Source organism: Enoplosus armatus, chromosome 4 (genome assembly GCF_043641665.1).
Source record: "Enoplosus armatus isolate fEnoArm2 chromosome 4, fEnoArm2.hap1, whole genome shotgun sequence".
NCBI lineage: Eukaryota > Metazoa > Chordata > Actinopteri > Centrarchiformes > Enoplosidae > Enoplosus > Enoplosus armatus.
The window spans coordinates 25,747,717-25,765,060 of NC_092183.1; the positions used below are offsets into that span (position 1 = coordinate 25,747,717).

At 44.4% G+C, this 17,344-nt stretch overlaps 1 protein-coding gene across 1 annotated transcript in view; it reads left to right on the top strand.

The window, feature by feature from the left end:
- Nucleotides 1–17,344, top strand: part of arvcfb (ARVCF delta catenin family member b) — a 113,429-nt gene that overhangs the window by 90,848 nt on the left and 5,237 nt on the right. Inside the window, exons 10-17 of the mRNA XM_070905144.1 lie at nt 7,668–7,795; nt 9,389–9,539; nt 9,719–9,911; nt 10,930–11,041; nt 11,324–11,415; nt 13,058–13,104; nt 14,377–14,468; nt 16,538–16,650. Of these exons, the coding sequence (XP_070761245.1) occupies nt 7,668–7,795; nt 9,389–9,539; nt 9,719–9,911; nt 10,930–11,041; nt 11,324–11,415; nt 13,058–13,104; nt 14,377–14,468; nt 16,538–16,639 (917 nt within the window). The 3' untranslated portion in view covers nt 16,640–16,650. The remainder of the gene's footprint in view (nt 1–7,667; nt 7,796–9,388; nt 9,540–9,718; nt 9,912–10,929; nt 11,042–11,323; nt 11,416–13,057; nt 13,105–14,376; nt 14,469–16,537; nt 16,651–17,344) is intronic.

A 17,344-nucleotide genomic window follows, 5' to 3' on the forward strand; every position in this document is an offset into this window, starting at 1 on the left:
TCAGTGATGGTGGTGCTAGCTGTGAAAAAAATAAATGAATAAATACCAGCAGGATGCACACTTATCATGATCATATTGAGTATTATAAGCTATACTTTCACTTTTAAAAGACTCTAAACTGTTTGGTTACAGCGCTGTGTTCAAGTGCTGTGACACATATCGTAATTCAGATTTGCTGCACATGACTGGCCCAACAAAGTGGTAAATTCAACTTTGAAAATGGAATTTATGCTTTTCTCCCTCAGTCCATTCTGTTATTATTTCCACCACTAAAAGCACATGGATCCATGACATGCTGCTTTTACCTGTGGACAACATGGAGGTAGCAGCACTGTTAACAGTGTAAAACAGAGAGAGAGAACTTGTATCTTTGACAGGCAACTATGTCTACACATTAGACATTAACTTTGAAAGCCTTTTGTTGCGGCAAATTGTTATTAAAGGCTTTTTCATACTCGCAAAGTGACATATCTTGTCAATATGTTTTTCATCCGAAGGGAAATAATATCTCCACCTGACAGAGATTCTAATATAAACTAACACCTTCACCTCAGGCCCTGAAACACTATTACATTAGCAGGAGGAACATTGGAAACAAACAACCAGAGCATTACCACTGTTGATCCACTGAGAGGCCAGATAGCTGCGAGGCACATTCTTGAGCGAGCCGCAGAAAACGTAATACAACTATTGCTCAAGAGCTCAAGAGCCACTGGCTCTGTGTTTCTGTCTAAAGTTCAGGGGTTTCAGCGGGGGTGAGACGGAGCATTTCCGATGGATTTCGTTAAAGGAGTGCTTGGACGTTTCAGACAATTTGGTGTCACTTTGTCAGCGGGTTTTTGCTACCGGTGTTGATGTGTCCTCTCTGGACTAAAGGCCCACAGCAGGACTTTGCTGGCCTATCAACACAGGAAAGAGGAAGTACTCCCCTGTCACTGCAGTAGCAGCTTGCTGAATGGGGTCCTATTGTGCTAAATGGTAGGGAACGAGCTTTCATGGACTAGACTTTTGGTAGCGCTGGAGCAGGACCCCTGTTGTGAAATGGCAAAGAGGGAGGGAGGGAGGGAGGGATGGATGGAGGGGTCTGTGCTACATATTCGCCTTGTGCCTTCGGCGATATCTATCTTTCCCCAACTCCCTCTACCCTCTCTTAAATCACCCCATCACACCAGGACATCTTTGTGGCCCAAAGCTGATGGGTAGCTGTCCAAGAGATGGGCCAATTGCCACCTTCTGCCTCTCTTTGTCAACATCCAACAAACTAAGGCCAAACCACCGTGTGGGTATGCTAATGTGTGGTGGCCTGGGGCTGCCCATAGAGATGCCAATCTGGGGCAGGGGCCAACCGGGTACGAGGAGAAAATGAAGCTTCAGCTCCTGGAACCTGTCAGTCTGAAGGGGTGACCGGGGGGTGAACGGCCTTTGCAGCATGGCAGTGCACTCCGTTTTGGCTCCGGTCGGCTCCAAGTCTGACGGGAGGGCTGTGGAGAGAAAGGGAATGTGAGCCTCCATCACATGTTCTCCCTCCGGCTCAGGTTGAGGACACTTGCGTGTTTTAAATCAACTGAACCGGACATGGGTCAAACGGTATTTGCAAAAGAGTGTTTTGTTTTCAGTGCAACCTGCGTGGAGTAGCAGATTTACACGATGGTTCGCTCCACCAGAAAGAGCAGCGGAAAGAGAATTTCAAAGTCAATTAAGTGTACTTTTCTGTGATTTATACCCGGCATTCACATGCATCTCGTGTCCAGGCCTGATTACATTCACGCCTCACATTAAGATGCCTCTCCAGAACACAGATGGAATGAGAATGTTTCATCCCCCTGTCAATACTCACTTTTCAATGCATGTCACCTCCTCTAGTAGAATCGTCAGTAAAGATCAATTGTACCCAAATATACTGCCATCCATTCTTAACAAGTATGTTACGACCTAAACTGATTTATTGGCATGCGTTCCTCAATTGAAACCATTCAATGACAGTTTGTGTATAATTGCTGCCCCAAAAGAAAGAAATGGAACACTGCAGTAGTAATAAAAAGGGTCATGTCTTGATCAATTTGTGGTCATTTTATTGGCAATTTGACAAATAAAGCCGTCATCAGAGCATTCACTGTTTGTCCTTCTTATATGTAGATAAGAAACATAATGTGGCCCAATGAGACTCCAGAGCTGGTTTGTGTGTATTTCCAGATGATTCACATGCATTATGCCCTGTCCAATCATAATTAAGCGTCATGCATTTGAATACTGACACAGTCTGTCAACTCCATCCATCTGGTGCTCCTTCAAGCAGCGTAAATAGAATAGAAAAAAATAGAATGAAGCATAATTTGCAAACACTATATGACTCGAGGCAGAACTGTTGAAGGCATTTGTTGTGCCCCTGGGAACCCTGCCAGTTTACTTGTTTTGTTTACGTGGCTCCACCACTCACCTTTTGGTTTTTAATGAACCTGAGCGAGTCCCGGCGATTATTATACCGGTGGCATACTACTTTTAATGATGTGCTGTTTTAGCCATCGCCCCACTGTGGCTCTGCCCTGCGAAAGTCTTCATTAGCACTGGAGCACTCTCCTATGTGCCAGCATGTGCTTATATAAAGACAGTCTTACGTAAAAATGGAGCTGACGGGGTTAAATGTGCATGAGTTTCAGATGTGGAATGAGACTGGAGACTGGGCGACTTCAGGCTTCCCCACTGGAATGGCCTCATTTATTTATGCATGTGTTTCATAGGGGTAGAATGTGACCCTGTGGTCAGCACTGAGAGACAGAAAGCACCTTCTCCTACAGTGTTGGACGTCACCAGAATTTCAATGAACCAATAGTTAAATTAACCAGGAGTGCAAAGGTCAAAGTTTGTGCGTTATGACCTGTGTACCTGTGAGGCTAGAATGACTACACAGGAGAAAAAACCCGCCTTTACAGAGAATTGACTGAGGACGACAGACAGGAGGGATTTCTTTGTGCTTTCTGCTGCTTGTTTTCTATTTTTCCATCTGCCACTCTCTTTATCTTCCTCCATCTCTCTCTTTCACAGCGCTGTAAAACTCCCCCATGAGTTGTAGAAAGTGATACGCCATTATGTCCCCCTGTTGCGATGGAAGTGCTGTGTGTTGTAAGTGTGCTGGAAATGGAACAGTAAATAAATGGAGCTTGTGTAGAAGGAGGAAGAGACCCTGTACACAGACTGGATCGATGAACATCACTTTTTGACATGCCCGGGCGAGGGCTTAGTGTGTTTGTGGACTGGTGTGTGTGTGTGTGTGTTTGCAGAGTGTTCTGCACGAATGCAGCCAACTATCCTAGAGGAAGGCAGATGACCGAGAGAATTGAGTCAGTGAGGTGTTGAGGAGTGTGAGAGTCTTCATTATGTTCACATACATGTATGTGTGTGTATGTCCCTTCCTCACCCATCAGTTAATCCATTATCATTTACCAGCCTGTCACACCGCTACACCTAGACTTTAATCGCAGCCAATAGCGCAGCTACTTGAACCAAATGAATGCTATAACTCTGCACTGAGCATCACTCAATCACTTCAACTTAACTTTGTTTCTAACACAGTTTTCACGCACTGCAGCGCCACAGAGCCCCTTCTCTTCAGTGCCCGGGCGCTAATTGAGCTTCGCCTCAATTGCAGGAGTTGACACCGTCGTCTTCTGCTTTGAAAAGTAACGTGCTGCTCCTCCCCTCTCACCTCGTTGTGAGGATGAGCGTAGATCTCCTGAGCACTTTGTGCGTGCGTTGCCGGCGGTGCCAATTTGTATTTGCGTAGAGGCAAAGCCGGGTGTCTGTGTCTTTGTGTGTGTGTGTGTGTGTGTGTGTGTGTGTGTGTGTGTGTGTGTGTGTGTGTGTGTGTTTGTCCCTCAGCACGGGTGATGAAGCAGAGCTCAGCAGGAGTCTTGTAAGGGGGCCACAGTTGTGTGTGATGTTTGCCACTCCAACAGACAAGCAGGGGAAATAGACACGCTGGGCTCAGCTCACTGGGAGTTGGCACCATATAATATTCATTTATAGATGTTTTTCTATTTTTGTATCGTTGACTTGGTGTGTGTGTGTTAGGTGGATGAGGTCATTGGCAGCTTTGTGTACACGTGCCTGACAGTGGTGGTACGTAAAAGTTGTTTTTGGTTTTTTTTACTTTTTCCTCAAATACCATCCTGAAGTAAAAATCTTTGGCACTAGTAATTTTGTACTTTTTTACTCTCTCTAAGTGTCAGATTCATGTCTTTCATACAAAACATTGTGATCAACCTATAAATTGTTTGTTATAAATCAGTTGTTATACGTTATGTAAAGTAGTTAATAGAAAGCGCTCCACCTCGATTAAATGCTGCTTACACATCAGTGACAATCCAATATTAACATATATAATACAGTAATATACATGTAGCATGTATGTAGTACACAATGAGTGCTTTGACACATAATCAGCTTTGAAGTTGACATAGCAAACTTCTTTGCAAGAACTTTTCTTTCCTGTTTATGCATCCAGCAGATACGGAGCAACATTAGCATTCGTTTGGAGACGCGTTTTTTGCTTTGGCCTTGTCTCCACCTACTCCTGAGGGAAACATCTGGCTCTTTAGTGGCAAAGTTCTTCACCAGCTAGCTGCTAGCTTTGTCCGTCCGGTGTTTGGTGCTGGCCAGGTAGCGTAGGTTTATCAGAGCTTTTTAGTTGTAAAAAGCTGGAACGACACTGATGAGAGCGGTGAGAGTGAACCAAACCCAGTAAAGTTGCGGCCCGGAAAATCAAACAATGAGCTGAAAGAAGCTAAAATGCGCCGTAGAGCTGAAGAGACCTGCAGAGTCGGGTGATAATTCCCTGTGAGTTTGTCCCTTTCACATTACACGTCATTTGAGCCATATCAAAACATTGATTATAGCACGTTTAAACACATTTTGTCAACACACACAATCTTTTCAGTACAGAAATCTTTCTCCACACTGGTGCCTGAGCCTGTACCATATGTGTGGCTATTACTGGCTGTATGCCCCATGGATGCTTGAAAACAGGGTATACTCAGTGGTCTGTGCTAACTAAAAAAAGAAGTGCACCGTCATACACTCCACACTACACCACTGGATACATCCACATTTAAGTAATCTCATCATGTTTGCAGTCTGTCGCAGAATGTAGGGCTGCGGGTTGCCCTGAGCAAAGCCAAGGTCACGTCACACTGACAGCTCATCTCCCCCTCTGAATGGTAATTCTGCCTAACAAACTGACAACTAGCAGGCGAAAAGGCTAGCAGGGGATGACTGATGACAACAACAACACTAGAATATACGGTTGCCAACAGAGCTCGACCTGGCCAGTGCTGCTGGGAGAGACCTACAGCGCTTGGTGCTGACATTAAGCCCCCGCTAAGGAGGCTGATGAAACCTCTGGCAGAGATATTCTCTGGCTCAACAGCGAGAAATTCCACTCAGGATAAAAGAATTAGTTCAAAGGCTCAGTGAATTTCCCTCCTTTCTCATCTTCCTTTGTTGAACAGCACATGTCTTTTTTTTTTTTTTTTGTCTTGAGTCCTTCATTTGCAAAACGACAATTTCATAAGTCGCTTCAGTTGGTTGCCAGACCAAGACCCCAGGAATTACAAGAAGGAGGAAATGTGGATTTGCAGATTATGTGACAGAAATGCTTTCATGAAAAGGCACAGTCTTAGAGTGCAGGCGAACTTGGCAACAGAGGTTCAACATGGCTGACATTTTGTGCAGAGAGAGTCTGCCTTGGAGATGGAGTGTCTGTCAACAGGGCTGCCTGCAAGATGGTCTCCAGTTTGCTGAGTGTGCACCCAGTAGGCCCAGAAATATGAGGAGCATGCAGAATGTTGCTGAGTGTCTGGTTTGCAGACGCTCCCCTCTTGCGTTGCCCCCAAGAAAAGTGTGATTCATACTTTAGCACATGCTTATAACCAGGGTCTTGTGCGTGGCGGCTCCTGCTTCTGCTGCTTCTCTGAAAATAAGTTCGAGATTTCTCAAGCAGCACCTACAGTACCATGCTCCCGACCTGGCAGTCCCTCCCACACACATTCTGGAGCGGGCTTGGCGGTGATCTCAGGGTGGGAAACGCCGCAGGGATGAAAACCCTGCGTTTTGAGTGTTAACAACTATGTAGCTGTGTCTGAATCTGGCAATCTCAGAGCGCGCCCAGGCTTCCGCTCTCTGCAAATTACGGGTATGAGATGTGGATTTAGAGGCACAAATGTCAGTTTGTGTGTTTCCGTTGTACCTCACAAGCACACAAATGACACTCTTCCCTCTTTCACTGTTTCCTTTTCTTCTACTGAAAAAAAGTAAGTCAAAAAAAAGAAGGCGATGTTACCTTAAAATGCCCTCCTAAGGGTTTTGATTCATGCTTTTACACTTGGGCCCAGGTCACACTCATATTACAGAAACATTCTCTTTTTCTACAGCTCAAAAATGTACTGAGGGCCTTGTCAGCCCTTGCGCATCAATCAAATAGGGTTACTATATATCCCTGCCCACATAATACAGGGGTTTTCAAATAGAACCTTGGAAATACTGGCCTCAGAAGACATGGGAAGAAGTAGTTATATTTTCTTTAATTTGAGCCCGGAGGGATAGACGAAGAATTTGAAAGCTGCTCGTGTGCTTTTGTAGAGGATAGGAAGGAAGCTGCTGGTGAAATGGCATTTCTGTAATGCCGCCAGTTAGCATTAGCTAACTTGTGATCCGGACTGCAGAGGTCTGTTAAAGCCTTGGTGAGTAATAGCAGTGTGCCCCCCTGTTGAAGCGCTATGGCCTTACTCCTGGCTTTGTTTTGATTCCTCACTCTTAAGACATTTGCTTTGCACTATTTATACACATAGAGTGTCAATGTGACAGCCAAGCATGCATGCAGCAGAACAAGTATGTAGTCATCAAAGGTTGCCTTCAGGGTCATCACAATAGTCAAAGAATTGATTTGGCTCAAGCCATCAAAATCTGCCGAGATCTCTCCACTTCCTGTGCAGATCCCTATTATGAACAGCTCAAAAATGACCTTGACAGAAGAAATCTCTACCTTTTAATTGAATCGTCTCGTGTCTCGTTGATCCCTTGCAAAGCACTCACTGACGAACCTGTTGGTGCAAAATAAGAAAAACCCTGCATGAATAAATTTGATTTGATGTGATTCGACGCCTCTGCCTCTCCCCGTGCCGGTGCTGTCTAATAGCTGATAATGTAATTACGTTTCCATCAGAGGGAGGCCTAATGATTGACTGTGGTGGAATGTGTTATGTGCTAGCGAGATAAACCTCCCTCTCAAATACTCAATCAATAATTTCTCCTTCTTGTGTTGGCCTCATTTATAACACTGGAGTGTTTTCAATCATAATGCTTCAGTACTACTAAGAGGAAAGATACCAAGCAATGCTCCAGCGTGTCTTTGTGTAACCAAGTAGACAGCTAGGACTTGAATTTCCCGTCCTATGTATGCTGTTACCAGAGGTATTGTGCAATATGGTGAACCCAAGCTTCTTTCCTGTTTCTCCCTGCCAAAGAACTCTCCCTATGGTCCGAGATAAACCTCAGCACTGTACTGCCGGCACCTTCTCACAGCCTAATTGGCCCGTCTGTCTTCCCAGGGAGTCTAACCAGCGTCTGTGTGTGTGTGTGTGTGTGTGTGTGTGTGTCTCTGTATTTCCCTGCAGGCTTTGAGCTGCTGTATCAGCCGGAAGTGGTGAGGCTCTACCTATCTCTGCTGACGGAGAGCCAGAACTACAACACCCTGGAGGCCGCTGCCGGGGCTCTGCAAAACCTCAGCGCTGGACAGTGGACCGTGAGTCCAGGGTTGGGAAGGGAACGACAAGTAGACACTATGTTCTGTCTGTCTTATTGATTTTCTTATTCTGTCTCATTTTTATTTTTTTTTATATATGGCATTTTAGCAACTTTATTGACCTGGATTGCGATTGGAGCAAAAATACAGATTCTGATGGGCTTAGAAGGAAACAAGACCTGCCCCCAGAGGTGCTTAGGGTCACTTTAACAAGGTGCAGATGCACTGTCTCCTGAAACCATATAGCAACGTGTAACCTGACATAAACAAGACTGAGACACAATTGAATCAGGCAGCAGGTAGCTCAAACACGATCTTTTAAGTGATACTTTTCTTGGCCAACTAGATAAGGGTTAGATAACTTATACACACCAAACTTTCATCCCTCTCCGATGCTTCTGATAATGATATGAGTAGCTCTTCAGCCAGGATCAGACATTTAGTCCAGTTAGAGCGGCCGTGGAGCTGCTGAGAGGCTGTCTGGCTTGCAGGCAGCAGTGAATTATCAGCCGGGAAGGCTAGTTGTCAGATGCCAGTTTACGCGCAGCACCTCGGGCAAGAGCGGTCACTTATGTTTTCCAGCTCCTCTTAGCACCCGTGTGTCAGACTGTAAACACATCCTTCAGTGCTCTGAATTCATCTGCAGCACCGAGCCTTTCTACCTCCAGTGGGGGAAAAAAAAAACACCTGAACTCTTTTCATTTCTTTCTTTTGTTTCATGAGTTAACATCCAGCAGCCCTGAGTCTCACATTTAGTGTTAATAATTCAGTAGTAGTGATTTCAGCTAAGGTGAACATTTGGAGGAGAAATCCTTCTTTCCTGTAGCGTATTTTCTTTCCGTGTTGAAGCTGATCAGAATGCCCGGCAAGGCTCAGGAACCCGTGGAGCCGCTAACCCGTCACACTGTCACATCTGGTGGCTGGACAAAGCATGTCCCTGCTCCCTGGGAGGATATCAGAGCTTCTTCTTAAAATCCTCCTCATACTTTGCTACTGCTTAGTTCTGTGCCACTGGATTCACCTGTTTCTCAAGGCTTACTACTGCCACCTGGTGGTTCAGCTGGGCTTGTCCTCTGCTTAATTACATCTCTTGGGGTACTAGTGCTTAGAAGAGAAAACCCTTTTATGTCAAACTTAATGTTTCATGTTACAAAAAAAAAAAATGAGAAGTAAAATCCACTGATGTTTAAATTAAGACAAATTATATCACATGTCCATTCAGAGCCCCACTGTGTAATGTTGTGCATTAGTCAAGCCCAAGGAGCGGTGCTGAGCCATCTTGTAGTTAGTGAGTGGATGATTGAGTGTGTGTACAAGTGTGTGTGTGGGCAGGAAGGCATATATCAAAAATGGCCTCCCCTCCCTTGACTGGTGTCATGGAGGTGACCTGGACTCCTCCAGCGGAGCTTTCCCAGTGGTCCTGAGAAAAGATGTGTGTTCATGCTGGGCATCTCCCAGGTGGGAATGTGCAGGTCTGCATGAATGTCAAACAGGATGTGGCTGACAGCGTGTGCTCACTCAGCCTAGCCTAGTAAGGTTAAAGGTCGGAATTATAAAAAGCAGTCACGCCATGCCCTCCGTCTGCCCTCCCAGTGGTCCAACTACATCCGAGCCACGGTGCGTAAGGAGAAAGGCCTTCCCATCCTGGTGGAGCTGCTGCGCTCCGACTCTGACAAGGTGGTCCGAGCTGTGGCCATCGCCCTGCGCAACCTGTCCATTGACCGCCGCAACAAGGACCTGATCGGTACAAACCATGAGCAATACCGCACACACTGATTTGAGATCTAATCAAAAAGCAGATTTGTTTCATATTTGTTTCAAATGAACTCAAATATAGTGGGATCTTTCTTGTCTTAGGGTTAGGGTTACAATATTCACATGTACACTGGTTAACCTTAAACAAAAAAACACTTCACCTCACAGGAAGTTATGCCATGCGGGACTTGGTGAGCAACCTGCCCAGCGGCCAGCAGCGGCCTGCCAAAAACCTGGAGGAGGACACTGTGGTCGCCATCCTCAACACCATCCACGAGATCGTCACTGACAGTTCCGAAAACGCCCGCTCCCTCATCCAGGCCCAGGCCATCGAGAAGCTGGTCGCCATCAACAGGACCAGGTAAGACTTCATCGATGCAGTGCATCACATATCGTACCGTGAATGTCATTAATATGGCTTTAAAACATGTAAGGAATAACTATTAAATTCATTTTGTTGAGGAGTTCACGTATTAATTAGGCTATTTTTCCACAGAGGCAGCCCCCAATGTATACCCAATGTTATCCAAATACTCACTGTGTTCAGCGTATGTAAACTAAGAAGTGTGGGTATACCATGGAGACATTATACATGTAATGATTACAGTATGACCTCGAATGCAATTTGCATCATGAGCCTTTATATTAGTATTCGTGGAGGATAATATCATGCGTCTCTAATGGCCCAAGCTTGGCTACCACAATACGATACTCTTACAAGCCCACAGACACCACCTCGCACCACCCACCACACATTAATTAACAGGCTTGTAGAAGTGGAGGGCATTGTTATAGGGGTTACCTCTGAAGCTACTGCTTATACAAGTAGTCATCCACTTAATGCCGGCGCTCTCCTCAACAACTTGATAATGACAACTAACAGTTCTTAAGGCAGATATTCAACAGGTGCCTTACGTTACCACAGTGTCAACCATTCCAAAATGAAGTGCGTCCACGCCGCATTTTCAATTTAAGATCAAGAGCACTTTTCAAAGGCTCGTCCTTGTGCGGCGAAGTATTGATCATACGGAGAGTCACTCTAACTAGCATTGAACATACATAGTTCATTCACAGACCAAATAGCTGTGTTTCCTCTCAGCCTCATGAGATTAGCTTCCTTTGAAATGAGGGCCCCCACCCACGTGTAATTAATACTGGTGGCTCAGAGGTAGCTAATGAAAGGAAATGTGCACTCATCTGGCTGTGAATTAAAAACTAGACCCCGGAGCTGCTCAGGGGACTCAACGCCTTTGAATGAAGAGATTGATTGCAGCAGCGGTGTGCCAGCATGCCCGGCCATCACTGTTTTTGGGGGTTAGATGGTGTTTCTGACTTGAATTGCTGTCGTTATTTCTTCACCTATTTCCTCCTCCCCTCAGCCAATCGGCTCGTGAAACCAAGGCGGCGTCCCACGTGCTGCAGACAGTCTGGAGTTATAAGGAGCTGAGGAACGCTTTGACCAAGGACGGCTGGAACAAGAGCCACTTCCAGGTACAGAACTGTCACCATGTGGAAGTTATCCTTCGTATTGCTTCATATTACAGATATTACAAACATCAGAGCATTACTAACCCTTTCACACAGTCTTCATATTCTGTTGATATACGCGGACAGTTGATACTGACGACACCTTCTAAGATTTGTTTTAGTGCTTGTAAAATGTTAAGAATCAGTCTTTCCAATCCTAACCCAGCGTAAAGAGAGTTTTGCATGTGCCTGCGTGAGCTTTACGATGCTATGTTCACATGCTGCTTGCTCTGCTTCTTCTCTCAGCCCACAGTGACAACCACCCCTAAAGCAACCAAGAATGGTAAGCCAGGCTATGACGACACGACTCTACCCCTGATGGAGAAGAACCAAGGTCAGTTAAAGTGTCCGTCTGTTTGTACTTGTTGCTGTTTCCGCCTGTTTAGAGGACCAAGTGGGTGGGATAAGGTAGATGGTCCTCAGCAAATTGACTATTAAATGTCACTATGATTTAATTCACTAGAGACTTAAGACCACATGGGGGAATTTAAAGGAGGAGGCTGGCGATATTATAGATTTTTGTTACTGTCAACAAATCCCATGAAAAGACCAAAAACCTTCGAGTTCGTATCTCTTTTAGACTTCCCTACCTTGTCTTTGGCACTCAGCCCCAAGCCCATCGGTTCCTACTGAAGAAGTAAATCTTTAAAAACAGGTTATGAACATTGACTTCCATTTTTAAAAAAAAGGTTAAAGAATCTCCTAAAATAGCTGGCCACTTAAATGTTTGCAAATGTTACTCAAAGTGAAGTAAATAGTTTATTTTTTGGGGACTATTTTCTGTCACGGATGAATACACATTTAGTCCCATTTGGCTCTAATGAGGATTTTCAGCAGCAGGATGGTGTCAATGGGATTGACTCAAACAGTGCCCATGTTTATCGTAATGAGGTAACATGTCACCCAGTACAATGATGTTGTTCAGTGATGTGTTTTTAATAGTTTTTGGACACAAAATAGAGCAATAAGATATATCAGACTTTTGCTACACAGACAATACTTAGTAGCATCAATTCATTGGTAGTTTTTGTCTTTTCATGGGATTTATTGACAATAAGAAAAATATAGAATGTCACTAGATTCTTCCTTTAAGAAGCCCTGCATAACACAGTTAATAAATATATAAAGTATAGAAACTGTTACTTAACTGTATTTTATTTGTCAAATTAGTCCTGACATGAAGCGTCCCACCCGTATAGTCCTCAAAGCAGGTTCAGAGTAAATACTAACAGTCACTTGAAAACAGCGTGTGATTGTGAGTGTCCACTTTGCTGAGGACATGTCTCTCTTTTTTTTTTCTTTTTCTCATAGCTATATTGAAGCGCTGTGCTTGCCACATTACTACTCTCATCCTCTTTGTGGTGAAGCTGTGGTGTGTTACGTGTCGCAATAATGCCGTTCATAGGGGTCAAAAGTAAAGCACATGAAAGGGGAGACGGAGCTCTGAACAGCATACTGCTGCTGTTGAACCAAAACCTTCAACCCTCAAAACAGTTCTAAAGAAATGTCCGTATTACAGATGCTGGACTCTTTTTTTTTTATTTTCATCGTGGGTTTTAAATTGACGTAATAGGGTCGGAGATAATGAAAATTTCCCCACCCTTAAGAATGTGTCTATAGCTGTGTCCACAATCAAAAAACTGGGATAGGTTTTCTATAACAGCAGCAGTATATGTGGGGGAGGGCGGGGGACTTGTGCAGTACATTGGCCCAACAACAAACATCTCTTTGACAGAGGAGTCAATAGCATAGCAGCAGTTTAATGTCCTGATTTTTGGCCTTGTGCCCTCCCTTTTTTGTTTTGCATCCATACATGCACATGAATCGCGGCCCTCATGCCTACCCACTCTCAGTTCTGCATTATTCAATCACTGGCCGAGAACCATTATCCTGAAGAGCAGCAGCGTTTTGGCTCAGTGACTCAGTTTGTGTGTGTGCCTCTTTTGTACAAATGGCATATGAATGCTTTTCAGGCACCAGGAAATGTGGCAGTGGTGATATGATACCTATGGATGAGCTGGGTCCAGGTAAGAGCCAGACTCTGCATGATCGTCCTTCGCCAAACAGGAGCTAGCTCTCCGCTCATCATCTCTCCAGTGTCCGATAGTGTCTCATTTGATTCGACTTCTCTTCCACTAGCTCTTCACACGTTGCCAAGATGTTATTTTTAATCTGAGCATTCAAACCACTGAACACTCTGATCCCGGCATGATCATGACAGAGCTTCAGACATGACGCTCTTTGATGCTGTATGCAAGACCCCTCTCTTAACAAGATGTTTGTACAAAGCTGGGCCTTCATTAGAAGCTCAACCCCAACATATGTGGGTGTTTCCTTCAATAAATGCACTCTTAATGTATAATGTATGTCATAGGGCGGATTTCTTCTGCTGCACTTCTTTCAAAGTCAATAATCCTGCTGGTGTTAAAAATATAGAACTGCAACTTTGATACTTTTTTACGTCGGTGAAATCAAGAATTTTGTGACTCTTGGGGGTGATAGATAGATAGAATAAGAATTTTTGTCATGAAGGAGTAACCCCCCTCAGGGTATAGCATGCTGGTTTTCCTCCAAACCTTATTTATCAAGCGTCTAAGAAGCCCTCCAAGGAATTGTGCGGAAAGATAAACTAGGACTAAAAACACTCCTACTACAAAGTAGGGCGTGTATGAAGCTTCCTACATTGACTTTCAACAAGGAGAAGCACTCCCAGGAGAGAATGTGATCTTACTGTTTTACAACACTCACAGCTGTTAAGCAGAACTTATGATGACGTATGGTAGTTTTTCTTTTTTTTGTTGTTGTTTTTTTTTGCAGTTTGAAATATTGAAGTGGTAAAATGTGAAATGCAGAAAAACAGCAACATGGGCACCGTCTTTCGGCGACTCCTAACGGGTTAGGAAATCTCTGGAGCTCTCCTAATGATTTGCTATGACAGGAGGTCAAGGTGAAGAACGTTTAGGGATGACTTCTTACTCTGATGTTATTTATTTATTATTCATTATTAAGTTATGAGGACAGGGTCAAATACCACTTGTAGGTATTTCATCTAGTTTGTTTTAAACCTGCTGTGGTGGTAAATAGAAAGTTTAGACAAGCACAATGTGGAGGCATGTTTAGTCTACTTTTCTGCGTCCAACAACTTCCTGGGTCTCTCGTAAGTGTTCCAGGACAGAAAAACCTCTCAGTCCGTCACTCCACACAGGTTCAAACGACACTATCAATTATCTGGCACTGTTTTTATTTCAACGGGGGCGGAGAGCGAATTAGCTGATCGTTGTACTCTGACCTGACTTTAGATGGTTACTCCACCATTGACCAGAGGGACAAGGACTGCAAATACAAAGCAGGCGACGGCTCAGTGGACCTGACAGAACGGGAGCCATTAAAGGTACAGGCAGACCTCCTCTGGTCTCTCGGGGGGATCGGGGCGTCGAGGGTGAAATAATGATGTCTCATTGAAATGTTATCACATGTTCTCTCCCTCTGTGTCTCTCTCTTTCCCTCTCTCTCTTCGCGTTTTCTGTGGTGGTCCTCATTAGAAGCTCTTAATCCTATCGATTCTCTAAAGAGGCTGGAAGTTGTCGCTCTCTGTTAATATTGCCCCCCGCCACAGCTCAGCGCTGTGGACAGCCTCAGATCTGCGAGCCGCCAGTTAATTGAGCGTAAGCTTTTGGTGTCTGTAAAGTCATTAATCTGAGACTGATTAAAAGAACCGCCAACAAGCGCTCCTCGTGGGGGCGACCCTTGCCTTGGCAATGAACAGACTGCTGCATTATCAAGTGGTCGCCCGCTGATTATACTGCCGCTTCACGCTGCAGCCAAAGTTTGTTTGTTGTTTGAGTTGATTGGCCATCCAGCCTCAAAGAGGAGCCACAGGATAATGGCCTCAGAGGGTGTCCGACCTGTGTCAGATGACTCTCAAGTACTTTTTGTAGTTTATTTTTGATCCACTTCAGTGCTGGATGAAAGGGATTTTCCCTGTGGGATTTTAAAATGAATGCAATAGGACTGCACGTATGGTCATATATCTGCTTCTCCAGGCAGGTTACAACTAACTCCTAATGAATCTTTTACGAGGCACTGTCAGGGTGGCAATTAAGTCTGGAGCAGAGTTAATAGTCCTGTTAATAATCTGTGGCGTTTGTCTTTTTATCTGGTTTACGTCAACACATTATTTCACTGTTGGTATGTAGTTATTCATGTTTTATTCAAATGAAATGAAAATAGATAATTTACCCAGTTTTCTGGTTGCATTTCAGAATTTATTTTCTTCTTAAAGTTAAAGGCGCCGCTACAGTGATTTGTTTTGCTTAAAGGGGAACGTTTGTTGCATCTCTGACCTTTGGCTGGTCAGGCGTGTGCTCTGTCGCAGCCGTAACCACACCCAACAGTGATGTCACGGTGCACTGACCACACCCTGGAGCGCGCGTCGACGTGAAACCACTGGAGATCTCCGTAAACGAGATTTTCATCTGGTGTTAAGTTGCTCTCACAGCTTTCATTTTCAGTGTTGATTTGGATTTCAAGCAATGTCTTTCCTACGTTGACATTGTGTCAATATAGCTGTCTGCATTGAGAAAAACGTTTCAGATTCAGAGCTAAGAAGGAAGTGTACTTTTTAAGAATTATTACAAATCTATTTTAGAAACGAGCAAGCTCTCCGTACACAGCTTATGAATACATAAAACTTAAAATCAGGGAGATCATCAGTTTTGCGCAAGAGGATTTTACTCTTCAGGGTGTCCATTTGTAGAACCCTAATTGAAACCTGCTTTGTAACACAACTTTGTGTGGTTTTTAGTGGCAGATTTTAGAGTGGCACGGTAACTTATAGGCTTTTCCACCAAAACAAGTGCAAATTCTGTCCGGTTTAAAGATCAAATAAAGTAGCTAATATAGCAGCAAAGTATAGCGGCGCAGAATAGCAGCTATTGGCAGCTTCAGTGCTCAAAGCTGACCTCAGGCTTCAATAATCCATTTTGGTTGACACCTACTCGTCATCGTATTTAGGTCAACTACTAAGGCAGTTAGAGCCACAGTCATACTGTCACATCTTGAAAGGGCACATTGCAGGAGTAATCGCAGCAAACAGCCGTGTTTGTCTTCCGAGCGTACAGGCCTTCTAGCGTTACTCCAAAGCTGTCTTCTAAGTCTGCCGTCTGTACTTCCCAGAGGTGTTCTGCCCGCTTTGAATGCAACTTGGCTGTTGAAACTGCTCTCTCCCTCTTTCATTTGCATGGTTTGGTATGCTGTTTTGTAATCACTCTGACTTCTTTCCAAGCTTTCCTTAAGGCAGGGAACTAACACTGGTTTCTCTGATCCTGGATGCATGTGTGTGTGTGTGTGTGTGTGTGTGTGTGCGCGTGTGAGTGTGTTTGTGAAATGTATTGACCTCTTTTTGTTTTGCTGTGTTTTTTTTTTGTTTTTGTTTTTTAACCCGTCCTCCTGTGGCCACAGAATGACACAAATAGGAAACACTATATCAGGAGTAACAGGCCTGCGGTCAGTCTGGTGGACGCTTGTGATGTTAAGCCCCAGCCTGTTGACTCCTGGGTCTAAATGCATGCATGGTAGGTCTGAAAAATAAAAGCACAATTAAAAATGACGACCTTCACGTCTTGGGTCGGATTGTAGCATCCTTTTCATTCCCTGTTTGTTCATTGTTTTCCGCCTGTGTTCCTTTCACCCTCACACTGTGCCATGCAGACCCGCTGTCACCCTGCACCCAGACCAGTCAGCTGGAGAAGTCACCTTGTTCTTTACATGGCAATTTACACAATCCACTTGCAGCTCAATTGAAAACGATTTCAAAATGGTTTCGATTTTATGTTGAATTTCATAAATTCATACGTTGTATTTGAATTCTTCGTATTCACACAGGCTCTCACGTTGCACACACCGAAATACAACCACAACTTGAGGTCGATGTGCCAGGGTGGATTTCAATTTAAGCCTCATTTGTTATGCTTTAATTGACCGTTGGCCGTTCGCCGAACAGCAATTGTTCAGTCATAGCCTTAGCAACCGTAACTAGGCATAGAAGGCCTATCAAGCTTTGGCGTTCTCCACATGTTGAAGCAGTTTGCGTGGGTCTGTGATAAGAGTGACACTCTGCCCTTAAAGACTGCAGTGTCGTGGCTTTTAAAGTCAAAGCCGCAAGAGATAAAGTGTGAGGACTGCCGTGTGTTTATCTGCTAACGTACGCTGCAGTCTTAGCACTGCCAGCCGACTAGTTTGTGGGGGTTACAGTTTAAAAAAGACTTG